The sequence below is a fragment of the Lineus longissimus genome, chromosome 4 (assembly GCF_910592395.1).
Source record: "Lineus longissimus chromosome 4, tnLinLong1.2, whole genome shotgun sequence".
In the NCBI taxonomy this organism is placed as follows: domain Eukaryota; kingdom Metazoa; phylum Nemertea; class Pilidiophora; order Heteronemertea; family Lineidae; genus Lineus; species Lineus longissimus.
This window is the reverse complement of record NC_088311.1, coordinates 22,323,895-22,336,406: the sequence shown is the minus strand read 5'-3', so window position 1 is coordinate 22,336,406 and position 12,512 is coordinate 22,323,895. Positions and strand designations below refer to the sequence as shown.

The following is a 12,512-nucleotide window of genomic DNA, read 5'->3' as shown; positions in this document are numbered from 1 at the left end:
CCATTTACAGGGACTTATCAAAACTCCACTTCCACACTGAAGTTCCATTTCCAAAAAGTTGACAGCAGCTCAACCAATTTTCCGAAGTTTCATAAGAAGTAAACAACACGATGAAATACTTGACAGTTTGACATATATTCATGACGATTATCTCTACTGCTACAAAGTAACATATCATTTGACAAAAATGTACAAATATTGTCCCTATCAACATCTGGAAGTATAAGAACATTCTAAGCACAACCCACTTTACAAAGTTCAACATTTCAAACAGTAATAGAAAAGATGACACAATCACAAAATGTTGTTTCGCTTGATGAGGATGAAAAGATGCTGAAATAATGGATTGTGTGCAAAACCTGGTAAGCACAACTTTCGACTAAATGGACTTTTTGGTGTCATCATGATCATCAGACTGCCCTCTAACGAATGAAATCAATAGTAGTGCTGTGCGTGGTACCAGTCTTGAAACATTGAAAAACGCCCTCAAAATGACTATAAGCTGAAAGCAGCTTGGTCACTCAGATCATGAACTTAGTAAGTCCAATACCTTATGCATAAGGATGACACCATTGGCGCCAGCAGGTTTGAGACAGTGTGACCAAGTGAGTGAAAACAAAAATCGTAATTTCTCAAAATGATGACACTTAGCCAGTTCTTGCACACTTAAACCCTTCATTCAAATGATGTGATGTCCAACTCAAATCGCACAACCTAAGGATAGGTTTCCCACAAAAGAATACATGACTTGTGGCTTTTGATCCAGGCCTGATGACAGCCACTCACTGCGCCAAAAAATAGCATTTTCAGGACCAATGAACTTCTGATCACGTGACATATCGAATGTTGTGTAATGTCATGGGTTACATCAATGTAACCTAATTGGCCCGAAAATGCAATTTTTTGACACTGCGAGTGCTGTTGTATGGCATTGAAAGAAGTCAAGTCCAGAATTAAATCTATAAAGACCTCTACTTCAAACGTCTAAGTGATAAAGGCAGTTAATTCTAATTCTGTTAAGCATTGTAGTAAAGTGTGACTTGTGTAACATGTAATGGCAGAAGACATTATCTTACTTCATATAAAACAATGAACTCATGTTTTTAGGTTCTGAATATTTTCGCAATCAAAATACCAATCCTACTACCGGTACTTAACATTTTTTTTTTACAATTTGACATTGTGGTTCAGTGATAATTTACAATTGAAGTTAAAAATTTCATGGAAATTGCTTCACAAAAAGGCATTTTTTATGTTACATTTGTATTGTTATGTATGTGCTTGAATATCTATTCGACCAAAATTTTAACGTTTAAAGCATTATGCAGCGGAAGCTTGAAGAAACTCAAATGTACAATTCATTATCTTTAACAACGGCAGTTTCAACCTAAGGTTAATCTACAAACTTTAAAAGAAATGATATAACCATCGGAACACGCAGACTGCTGTGGAGTTACTGTGTTTTTCCATCTTGAATACTGTATGCCACATGTATCTCTCGGCATCATCCGTGAACTACGCCCTATCTCTATACAGGAACTACATGTATGTATATTAGTGCCAGCCTGGCAATTGCTCCTCATAAAAATCAAATTTGTAAAGTTGTCTGAACTGAAATCACAAATAACAACTCACAAGAACACAAAGGTATCTGAGCAGGCAAATAATTGAGCCAGACATTTTGAAAATGTCACAACAAAGTGCATACCCTTCTCAAAATAAAAATACACCAAGACTTATTACCCATTCAAAGGCAGTGAAAGAGAATCTATAACGTCTTAGAATGAGAATCTGCAAGGTCTCTCTTCTTGCAGAAGTGATTATGAGTTTAATGTCCAATGTGAAAATGATGATGATTTTAAATGAACTGATCATCATGGTGACAAGAAGTTCCCTGCTAACTTTGATATGTTCCAGAATCCTTTGGCCAAGATCATCAGCAGAAGTTGGTTTACAGTATCAGAATCTGCTGCACGAAATCGGGGAATATATTTGTAATTGTCATTGAATGATGTAACTCCTGCACAGTATGATTCCAGGCCTGAATGAAAGGAACACACTAGAAGTCAGCAAGGTTCTTGGAACATCCACATCATGCCGAGTCAACAAGGAAGAAATTGGCACACAGCTGTATTTCAGGGCAAAAAGGCTTCAAGGGCAAATTATTTCACATGATAATTTGGTCACACTGTATGGGGTATTACTATAAAGACATTCATGTTAGTTTTATGATAAATCTATCTAGTTAGCGCCCATCAGACCATCAAACACAGATGATGCAATCTACGCCAAATCCTGTTGACCTTGACGATGGGGTGTTTCAAAATGGCAGTGATACTCACAACGACAACAATGACCGATCGGTTATCGTTCTCAATGTCTAACACAGAGATCGTTAAAAAAGTTTATATCGTTAAATGCATCAGGAACGTCAGCATAAGTTGTCCTCCGTATAAAAGACACGACCTGAACATGTATACCCAACAACAAACAACTTGGTAGAGAACGGGTTACCATGGTAACTAATCAACCATATTGCACAATAAATAACTCTTCAAGACATTCATGCGAACATGAACCGACTGTAGATCAGAAAATTTCTGCATTTCACTTTCTCAAAATGCAGTCAACTCTCAAATGAATGAATCATGCAAAGATTACAGACATGCAGTTTATTGTTGAGTTGCCATCCCGAATACATAGTTACAGAGTTTCTGGGACAAGGGCGCACACGGATGCATCCAAAATCGTTAAAGTATAAAATGAAATACAGAATCTACATGTTTGTGAAATCATTTTGATGCATGTCAGGAGCTACCCTCTGCACAGGAACTATGTGAATATACATTAGTGATGGCTGACAAGAATGTGCTGTTCCTAACAGCCTAGTTTACTTAATTTACTTTTTTACTTTCAATTATCAGCACATAGCATGTCAGAAGCAAGCGAATAAATGCAAAGTCTATATTGTTTATAAATGCATTAACTGAATTTGACACCGTACAAAACAAAAAGGTCCAATTTATTCCAAAACGGACCGTAACACTGATTTCATCATAAATTATTTTATAATTATTATTTTTTATATATATTATATATAGCTATATATTGAATGTTTTGAAAAATACCTCTCTCTAACTGAGCAGCGGACAATTATCTACACGTACAGCCTAAGTTTACCAGCCACAGTTTCGAATCCAATTCAGTCCAGACTCTGAATTTGTGGCTGGCTGACTGTACATTTACCATGGCAGCCTACATCACAACCATACATAATTACAAATCGATTGCGCAATCAATACCTAGATCATTGTGATCTGGAAATTTCCTTCATTTAAAAAAATTTCTCAATAATCAAGAAATGCCTTTGAGAAGTCATCTCCATCCACCTATCCTAGTTTCTCTGTTTAGAAATTGATGCTTTAAACATTGAAATGTCAATTTCTCAATTTTGATAAAAACTGTTTTTCATTATACTTGCTGCTAAATAGTTTCCCTTTTAAGTATTCAATCATTAGCATTCAAATTTTTCATTCATCATTTAAATTCAATATTTAGTATTCACCAATATTTACAATGTTTAGTACCGAAATAGAAATTTGCCGAATATCAAGAAAATTCATCAAGGCAGCCAGTTGAACAAAAAATAAATACAACCATCAGTGAAGATCTCGAAAACAAATCCTTCCTCATAGCCAAAATTCTTCATAACCTGAAATGCACCCCACAGTTGAACTGAAATTAAAAACATCCAACCCACATTGTAAACATTGCTGCTAAAATCATATAAATCATAAAGAACTGGAACAGCAAAGATTACAAATAAAACATAAATAATGTAGTTGGCAACGGAAAGTGGGGCCTGAACAATTAAACTTAAACTGCAGGTACCAATTTTAAAACCTACATCGATATAGTGCAAAAGCGTGTCAAAAGTATAAAGGTGCTCTCAGAACAATTAGATATATTAACCAATAAATTTAAATAACAAAAAAATTTCTGTAAAGCATCCATTTTTTTTTACTTTTCAAGATCATACATGTACTTTTCGGTTATCCAAACCTGAGAAAGGAAAGGAAGCTGGTGAAGAAATACTGGATATGTTAAAGTTGATAAAAACAATAATTAAAGCGTCACTTTCATGTGCATGTGGTCATGGCAGTATCTTGTTTTAAACTTCTAGGGAGCCGGTTTGTCAAAACCACAAAATGAAGTGTTAACTGCGCAAATCAACCACTGAGCAATTAAAGAACAAATATCATATCGCAATGTGATCCGTTTCGAAAATAGTTATCCTATGATGATTTACAACAACCAACTTACCCCACTAAGTAGAATGGACCAACCATTTAACACAAACAAGCATTACACTGGAATGGATGATCTTATTATCACTAAAGGGGTGCACACTTGTCAAACTATGATAAAATTTACATCTCTATTAACACGAAAGCATTATTCAGAAAACATCCAATTCTACACACCTTCCAGTCCACTTCGTAAAAAAACATACATGTACAAATGTGATCCTAAGTATGAGAACCAGGAGTCCGATATTAAAAGCCCCCTGGTGTCACAATGATGAATCAATCAAGATCCACATTTCAGTTACAATGTAAAATCTCCTTAAAATGTTTTATCAAAAGCAAACAATTGAGAAGGCAAAAGCCGTTAAAATGCGAGACGTCAACACCGCTATTTTTGCCAGGCGACAATTTTTATGCCTGCTTATTGAGGTAAAGAGAAATTGCAGTCATCGTGGGACACACAATCTCACGATTTTGGCTATACAATGAAAATCACAGGTATTTAGTGTGTGGTGTTTATACTACTGCCTGTCTGGCAAAAACTGCAGCGATTGTGCCGAGAATTAAGCATCTAAAGGCACAAATGACATCAAAAACACTCCAAATTTGCTGATAGGCTTTTATTGCCATTTACCTCAAGAACTTAATGAGTTCAGTTGCTCTTCAACTCTACAATTTTTCTTGATGTTCAAGAAAATAATAAGCTCACACTTTTTTACTGGCTAAGAGTTTTCCTAAATAGAGTCAAGGTCATCAGATGAAGTCTCAGAAGCTGATTTTCAATAACCCTGTGTAGTTAATATTTTTGAAGTCATGTGCACCATAAAGAACGATATGTAATGAAGATGCCACAAATGTTATAAAAATACACTGTATTCCTTAATTATTCCCATATCATTGGAGAACTTGAGGAAGTATATATAATGGGTGCTAAGTGTAAACTTGGGCGTTTGTTCAAGATCAGCCACAATAACAAGAGGCCAACAGACCAGATGCTCAGCTGCAAAGTTCCGAGCAAGAAAAACACACCTAGTTCAATTTTTAATGTAATTCAGCTCAAAGAGGGAGGGTTTCGAAAGAACTCATATTGTAGAACTCATTGCTCCAATAACAAGGTTTCATATTTACAAAGCCTTACAATTTTGTCGTAGTGAACATCTGAACACCCAAGGCTACACTTAGCACATCTGACAGCTTAATTTGGGCCAATAACTTATATTAGGGACATTACCAATAGTCGAAGATTATCTATGAACCTATGCACATACATCCATGCATTTGATCTATCGCTTTTTTATGCATCCATATAGACAATTGTTGACTGTAAATTCTCCACATCCAACGATGATTCTGATGACAATCTAATTTCTCACTACTGCACCAATTCGAAGAGTTTCAAATCCCACACTAAACCAATGACAAGTTCAAAATATTGAAGAGCACCTCATTGGTTATAACGTCTGCCGTGCACCATCGCTCGTTGCTAGTCATCCCAGAATGCCTCAGTCAAATCAGATTGTTCTCCATCAAAGCGGTGCGTATCGCTTGATAAATCTGCGAACGTCCAGCCGTCCCGTTCTCTGTGCAAATAGTTTGGATGTGTTGGATGTATGTGTCGAGGTTGTCGGATGTCACCTGACTCAGAGACGTATCGCCATTCATCGGGAGTTGGATACCTTGGAAACAGCGCACAAGGGTCGAACGCAAACTGTCCAGGTATTCCTCCAAGGTGCGCGATTTCTCCTCGATTAACTTCGTATCTTTCTCGTTCCGACAAAGACGCGTCTCTAAACCGGTGATCTCCGACCGCAGCTTGATATTCTGTGCTTCGATTGTATTGTTGGCCACTTGTAAATCGGCAATGTCCCGCTCTAAGTTTTTTAAATCCTCGTCATTTTCAAGATCTGGAAAAGGGAGTGATTTCAAATATAGAAACATGTCGTCGAATCCCGCCTTCCATACAAACTTGCTCATCAGCTCAAACACTTGTATTCTTTGTTCATGGTGATGAGAATAATTCTGGATTCCCCTCTACATGTTGCCAAGAACAACAGATTTGACGATATGATGACATAAATCTACAAACAGATTTACTCAGGGACCAATTACTAAGAAATACCATGAGGACCAAACAGTACTTTCTTATTTTCACTGTCGTGTTTTTGACCAAACTATTCATACTCTCTGTTCTCCTATGCTTCTTCACAGCAAAGTATTACAAAGGCACAAACTTGTAAAGACGTAACGCCACTTCATCCGATAGTTCTTAATTCAAGAATGGACAAATGTAAGAAAGTAAAGCAAGTTTCTCTCTACAGAAAGTTGCCATTACCAGTTAATTCTACCAACTAAAACAGAAAATAACACACTAAATATAGTCAAACATAATATTATGATAATATACAACAGCTAAAAATGAAATACAACAAAGGGGAAAAGGGTCAAGGCAACCAGTTTTAGTAGTACAAAGTGATTAATAACTTGGTTAATGGGCTCAAGGAACAAAATTAGGGAACACCGATCAGCTAAAAACTTCAAAGTTTCTCTCCAACTGCTTGAATGCAAAGCTTCTGCCGCAATTCACAGTGAATTCTGTAAACTTGAATAGATCTGCAGTTATCATAGAAATAACAACTTGTAGATTTACCAAATATCCACACACAAGACAGCTAATAAAACCAACCCGGTCATAAAGCCAACCAACTCCAAGATAAAATCATACCTATAACAACAACGAGTTTTACAAGTTTTAACCAAAGAATAGGAAATCAAGACATGCACTGCAAAATAAAAAGAAGCCAAAGTAACAACGTATATGAAGGCCACGAAAGCTAACACCGACTGAACTTATATCCACCCAACTACAACCAACAAATCCTTACTTTGGCCCGCCTGAGCTTTAACATGTAACAGGCTCAGTTCCTCGCTGGTTAATTTGGCTTTTTTCATGGCCTGGGTTGCGCGGGGGCAACCCGATAAACTTCGATGAGATAAGAAACTGCCATTGGCATGACCCGAGCCGTCACAACCGGGCGTAGGACACCTGAATGGGATGAATGTGTGGTTAGATTATTTCACTTGCAGGGAAGATGTGAAATCAACATTTAATGTATGATAAGTCATGGGACCAAAACACTCAGGTGACCATGAAATGCCATCACATAAGCTACTCGAGTTTGGTATAATTTCGGGCAAACCTTTTCACCACAAAATGTACCGGTACTTAATAGCAAGCATCCCTTAGTCAACAGTCCATTACTTCTTTCCCAGAAGTGTTTGATCATATGATTGTCTCTTTTCAGACAAATGTTTTATTGGTGACTATTATCTTCAAAGAATTATCTGCCATTTTCTTCTGAAAAAGATATTTGAAATCTGGGCAAGTTAACTGAGCTATACATACATGCCCAGTAAGATAGACCTGGAAAGAAGGAAATGACATTGAAATAGAACTGTTCTCTCCTCGCTCGAGTCAGAATGGGTCACATATGGTATGGTTACCGAGTCACATATGGCACAGGAACTTGATCACATATGTTAAAAGTACTTGACCACATGGTACAGGTTTTCGTTCTGTATGATACAGGTACTTGATCACATGGTCACATGGTCACATGGTCACATGGTCACATGGTCACATGGTCACATGGTCACATGGTCACATGGTCACATGGTACAGGTTTTCGGTCTGTATGATACAGGTACTTGATCACATGGTCACATGGTACAGGTTTTCGGTCTGTATGATACAGGTACTTGATCACATGGTCACATGGTCACATGGTACAGGTTTTCGGTCTGTATGATACAGGTACTTGATCACATATGTTAAAAGTACTTGGTCACATGGTACAGGTTTTCAGTCTGTATGATACAGGTACTTGATCACATGGTCACATGGTCACATGGTCACATGGTCACACGGTACAGGTTTTCGGTCTGTATGATACAGGAACTTGATCACATATGTTAAAAGTACTTGGTCACATGGTACAGGTTTTCGGTCTGTATGATACAGGTACTTGACCACATGGTCACATGGTCACATGGTACAGGTTTTTGGTCTGTATGATACAGCATATACATGTATAGTTGAGTGAAAAGTGTGGGTGATCATCTAGGTGGAGTTAATGATGATGCATGTAGTGAGCTACCCATAAGTTAGGACTATGATAAGATACATTTTGCAGTTGAACACACAGATCTGGTTATTTACTTCGGAGACAAAGACATGAAAGCGCAGCGACCTGAATCCTCGTTTACTTACGTTAGGCCATCCATTTTGATTGGTCGATTGAGGAATGTTGGTGTGTCGCTTATCACTGGACCATTCAGGGACGTCAACGGGAGAGGCCGTGGTACGTGTACCTTGTGTTTGTTAGCCAATGGGCAGCCAGATGCACTGCAAGGAGACGACACGACTATTAGATTGATGGCATAAAACCTATCATAACTTTTGTTGTTGATTATCCTATCGTCGCAGCAACTTCTGATAATACAATTGAACCTGGTTAAAATGAATGCTAGGGGCCGATGGAATTTTCAGCATATTCGTTATATCTTCCGAACACTGAAGAAGAATATTCATCATATCCACTTTTTGTTGAAAATGACCAATATATATGATGAGTTACAGATGGTAATCGTGGGCATGCAGACATTGATATTAGACAACAACAAAGGTGTTTGACAACTCCATATTCACAAAATTGAAATATCGTATTACTTTGCAACATTTGATGGTGACTGTAAGAGGAACTACCACTGGTACTGCCTAAAGGGATGTGCTGGGATGGACAGAGGAGAACTACATGTGACAGGGGCAGATCCAGGAGTTGGAGATTTGACCTTGAGAAGAGGAGGCCTAGTGGTTTATAGGGTCCATTTCTCCCAAATTCCATGGTCAACTTAATATTTTTTCCTCATTAGAAAGGGGCCAGGGGCCCGAAAAATCCTGGATCTGCCACTGTATGATGCAATATGATTGCTGCTAACTCTCTTGATAACAACTTTGCTTCTACAATATTCCACATGGAGGTGGTTTTCTTCACATCTCATTCCTTTTCGATGCACCTTCAGTTTCCACAAGACAACCTTTTCAATACGACAACCCCTGCAGATATTTTTTTACTGACTGATTCTGGAGCAAAGCTGATATCAAAAAGAGTAATACCAACTGAAACTAGAAAACAAGTACACTGTTACAATTAGGAACACAGTTTTGCGAAATAATCTTCCATAAGGGCTTCTGGTCACCTCGAAACATAAGTATATGGTCATAAAAAGAAAATACCTCATCCAACTAAAAATCCAAACTAGACCGTATAAAACACTTTAAAGAAACAGCCGAACCCAGGTGTAATTGGGCTGACACACTGAATTTGACGTCATGAAGGGGACTTTGACACTAAGGATGGACATGATGAGAGACCATCAGTGGATCATTCCCTAAACAGATAGATTATGGCCATCATCTTTTTGACCGACTCGTTGAATCACAGGTCATCTACGTCCGCCACACACCCGTGGAATTCAATTTGATAGGATAGATACACTTACACACAGAAAGTTCTTCACATGCAGTCACATGACCATAATTTATCCCAATTTTTCCACAATTGTATGATATTTTCTGCTACTGATAACAAGTAAGGACGAATTAGTCACGTATAAGATTTTCTAAGACTTTCATGTGAAGAATCTAACATCAAACTAACACCAGCGTGCCACACCAATAAAACCAAATCGACAACATGTTTAATCCTAGCTACCTGCGGTGTGACAGATATTTTCCCGTCACATGACCCGTTCCGTCACATCCTGGTACTGGACACCTGCGATCCAGACAGCATTAACAGGAAATAGAAACACAAATGAGATAAGGTAAAACGGAAGTTTATTGAAATCTTTCCCAAAAGATCCCATCCACGGTTCCTGAAGTTCCTCCCCACCACCTCACAAACCAATTTATCATGACATCGTTTCTCCCTCCCTGTGGACAGAACTTTCACAATACAAACATGACAAAGACTCAATCTTTTTCATCGCAAAATACTTTTCATCTCACAAGACAAAATATTTAAGAGGAAGCTAAAATCTGATGGAAAAGACTAGCCATAGAAATGCCAGCAAAAAGCACTGAATCATTGATTCAAAAAATGTTCGATAAAAAGAATTGATTTGAAATAATGCTTTACAGGATGCACCAGAAACAAGACTGAAAATGTGATTAAAATGACTTTTCTGGGACACCCTGTAGAGAGCAATGGAAGATCACAACACCAAGACAATGTATAAAAGACACACCTCAGCGGCTCGGCGTCCTCTCCGAGTAGCGATTTTTTAGGTTTGTTGGCCCGCGGGCAACCAGACAAGCTCCTATGTGACGCATAGTTGCCCGTAACATGACCAGAACCGTCACAACCGGGCGTCGGGCACCTAAAGGGGAAAGTGACAGATGCACAGTTAGTATGGTGTTATATGTTAGTGTTAGTTGGAAATGCAATGATGGAAAAGTTTCATGGAAATTTTCTGGGTATGGACGGACAGAGGTACAAAACAGCCCCGCTAACAACAATTTTTGTTTTTGACCTAACTGCCCCTGTAGTGCATGTGAGATCAAGATCAAGATGAAATTAGCCTAAAACAGTGAAGGACTCACGTTTGCTGCGATCTTGATGGGTCGTCCAAGAGCCGAGGGTATGCACCACTGCAGGAGAAGGAGGTTAGAGATGTTAGTGGGGCTAGTGGGGTTAAAGCAACAATTAGCATAAGGAACTTCAGAGCGATTTGATGATGCTCAGATCAAAGAGTGAAAGATTTTCCAGGTAAAACGTTGTCCTTGGAACTGCCCTTACTTGCAATTTAATGTTCCTCAAAAGTCCTTAATTATCCATTAAGTGCCCCTGAACGCCAATTTTGTTACAGACTGATTGGCCTTATCAGCTTCAGGAATTGGCAAATACTGATACTAGGTATTTCAAAAAAAGTCCTTCAAATTTCACAGGTCACAACCATGCACATGATGAATGTGATAAATAATACAGCCTAAACTTTAAATTAATATGGGAATAAAACATAGATGCACTCTAATGGCAATGGAGTGCTGCATCCATGAAAGGATTAAAAACCTATTTTGGTAAAACAAGTCGAAACAGTTTTGATATGTCTCAACAAACCCATACAGGTGACTTTTAGTTTTGAATACCTTTTTAACCGTTCTTGATTCTAATCAGATTATGGTTTCAATTGTACAGATATCAAGGTCCTTAAGTATTCCCCAACTTTTCTTGTAATTTGAGTGCCATCAGTACTAAAGTAACAATGAGTCTGCCATCATTATTGATAACTTTGAAGACTCAATCCCAACACCAAGTAGGACACACAATATACTATCAGTGGTGAAATGGGGAAAAAATCAAATAAATGGAAAATCTATCTACGTCATGCATTGAACATATTGAACAGTAGGACAGACATTGGTTTTGAGAGTTGATAACTCATTACATTGACACGTTGGGAGTGTTGCAAGCTCGGTGGATCTAGACGGATGTCCCCGAATACCCAGGATCCAGGAACGAACATCTAGAGCTAACTACAGGTAGAGAGAGGTATGAAGTCTCATTACTAACTTCAGCTCAAGACTAGCCTGGATTAACGCACGGTCGGCGTGCGGACAGCCAGAAACGCTTCGATGGGTGGCATAGTTCCCCGACACGTGCCCCATCCCGTCACAGCCGGGCGTAGGACACCCTAACAACTCCTTCCGGGACAATTTAGTGAATGCGCCGTCGCTAAATAAGCTGGACAAACTTGAGGAAAGATACTGTGACTTGAGGAGGGGCTGCCGGGGACTCGACCGGTCCGGCGACCTGAGGAGAAGAACGGTGCATAAGACGTGTTCTACAGTTCAATTGTTCGCAGAGAAAAAATATCGAGCTGATCTTGGCCTCAACGGGTCCATTGAAATCCCCTACCACACCAAATGTCACGAGTCGTTCTCAATTGTAAGTTGGTTACCATACTGCACGGTGTCCCATTCCCTTCAAAACTTTATAAGAAGACAAGGAAGCTGTGCACTTAATAAGTCAAATTCCAAACAGGGCTCTTTCATATAAGTTTTCAAGAACCAGTATCATGGATAACAGTTCAACTGTTTGCCGTCAAACACAACCATTTCATGCATTTTCATGATGACGAAAAATT

At 38.5% G+C, this 12,512-nt stretch overlaps 1 protein-coding gene across 12 annotated transcripts in view; it reads right to left on the bottom strand.

Annotated features, from left to right (window-relative positions):
* Positions 1 to 116: 116 nt before the first annotated feature.
* LOC135486736 (myelin transcription factor 1-like) overlaps positions 117 to 12,512 on the bottom strand; it is a 44,507-nt gene continuing 32,111 nt past the window's right edge. For 6 of the 12 annotated variants that reach the window (XM_064769818.1, XM_064769822.1, XM_064769823.1 and 3 more), the window contains 8 exons: positions 11,939 to 12,178; positions 10,969 to 11,016; positions 10,614 to 10,745; positions 10,079 to 10,141; positions 8,575 to 8,709; positions 7,711 to 7,728; positions 7,190 to 7,350; positions 117 to 6,211 (listed from right to left, as the gene is read on the bottom strand). In XM_064769818.1, coding sequence (XP_064625888.1) covers positions 5,814 to 6,211; positions 7,190 to 7,350; positions 7,711 to 7,728; positions 8,575 to 8,709; positions 10,079 to 10,141; positions 10,614 to 10,745; positions 10,969 to 11,016; positions 11,939 to 12,178 — 1,195 coding nt within the window. In that variant the 3' untranslated portion in view covers positions 117 to 5,813. The remainder of the gene's footprint in view (positions 6,212 to 7,189; positions 7,351 to 7,710; positions 7,729 to 8,574; positions 8,710 to 10,078; positions 10,142 to 10,613; positions 10,746 to 10,968; positions 11,017 to 11,938; positions 12,179 to 12,512) is intronic. The other 6 variants (XM_064769819.1, XM_064769821.1, XM_064769825.1 and 3 more) reach the window with 6 other exon arrangements.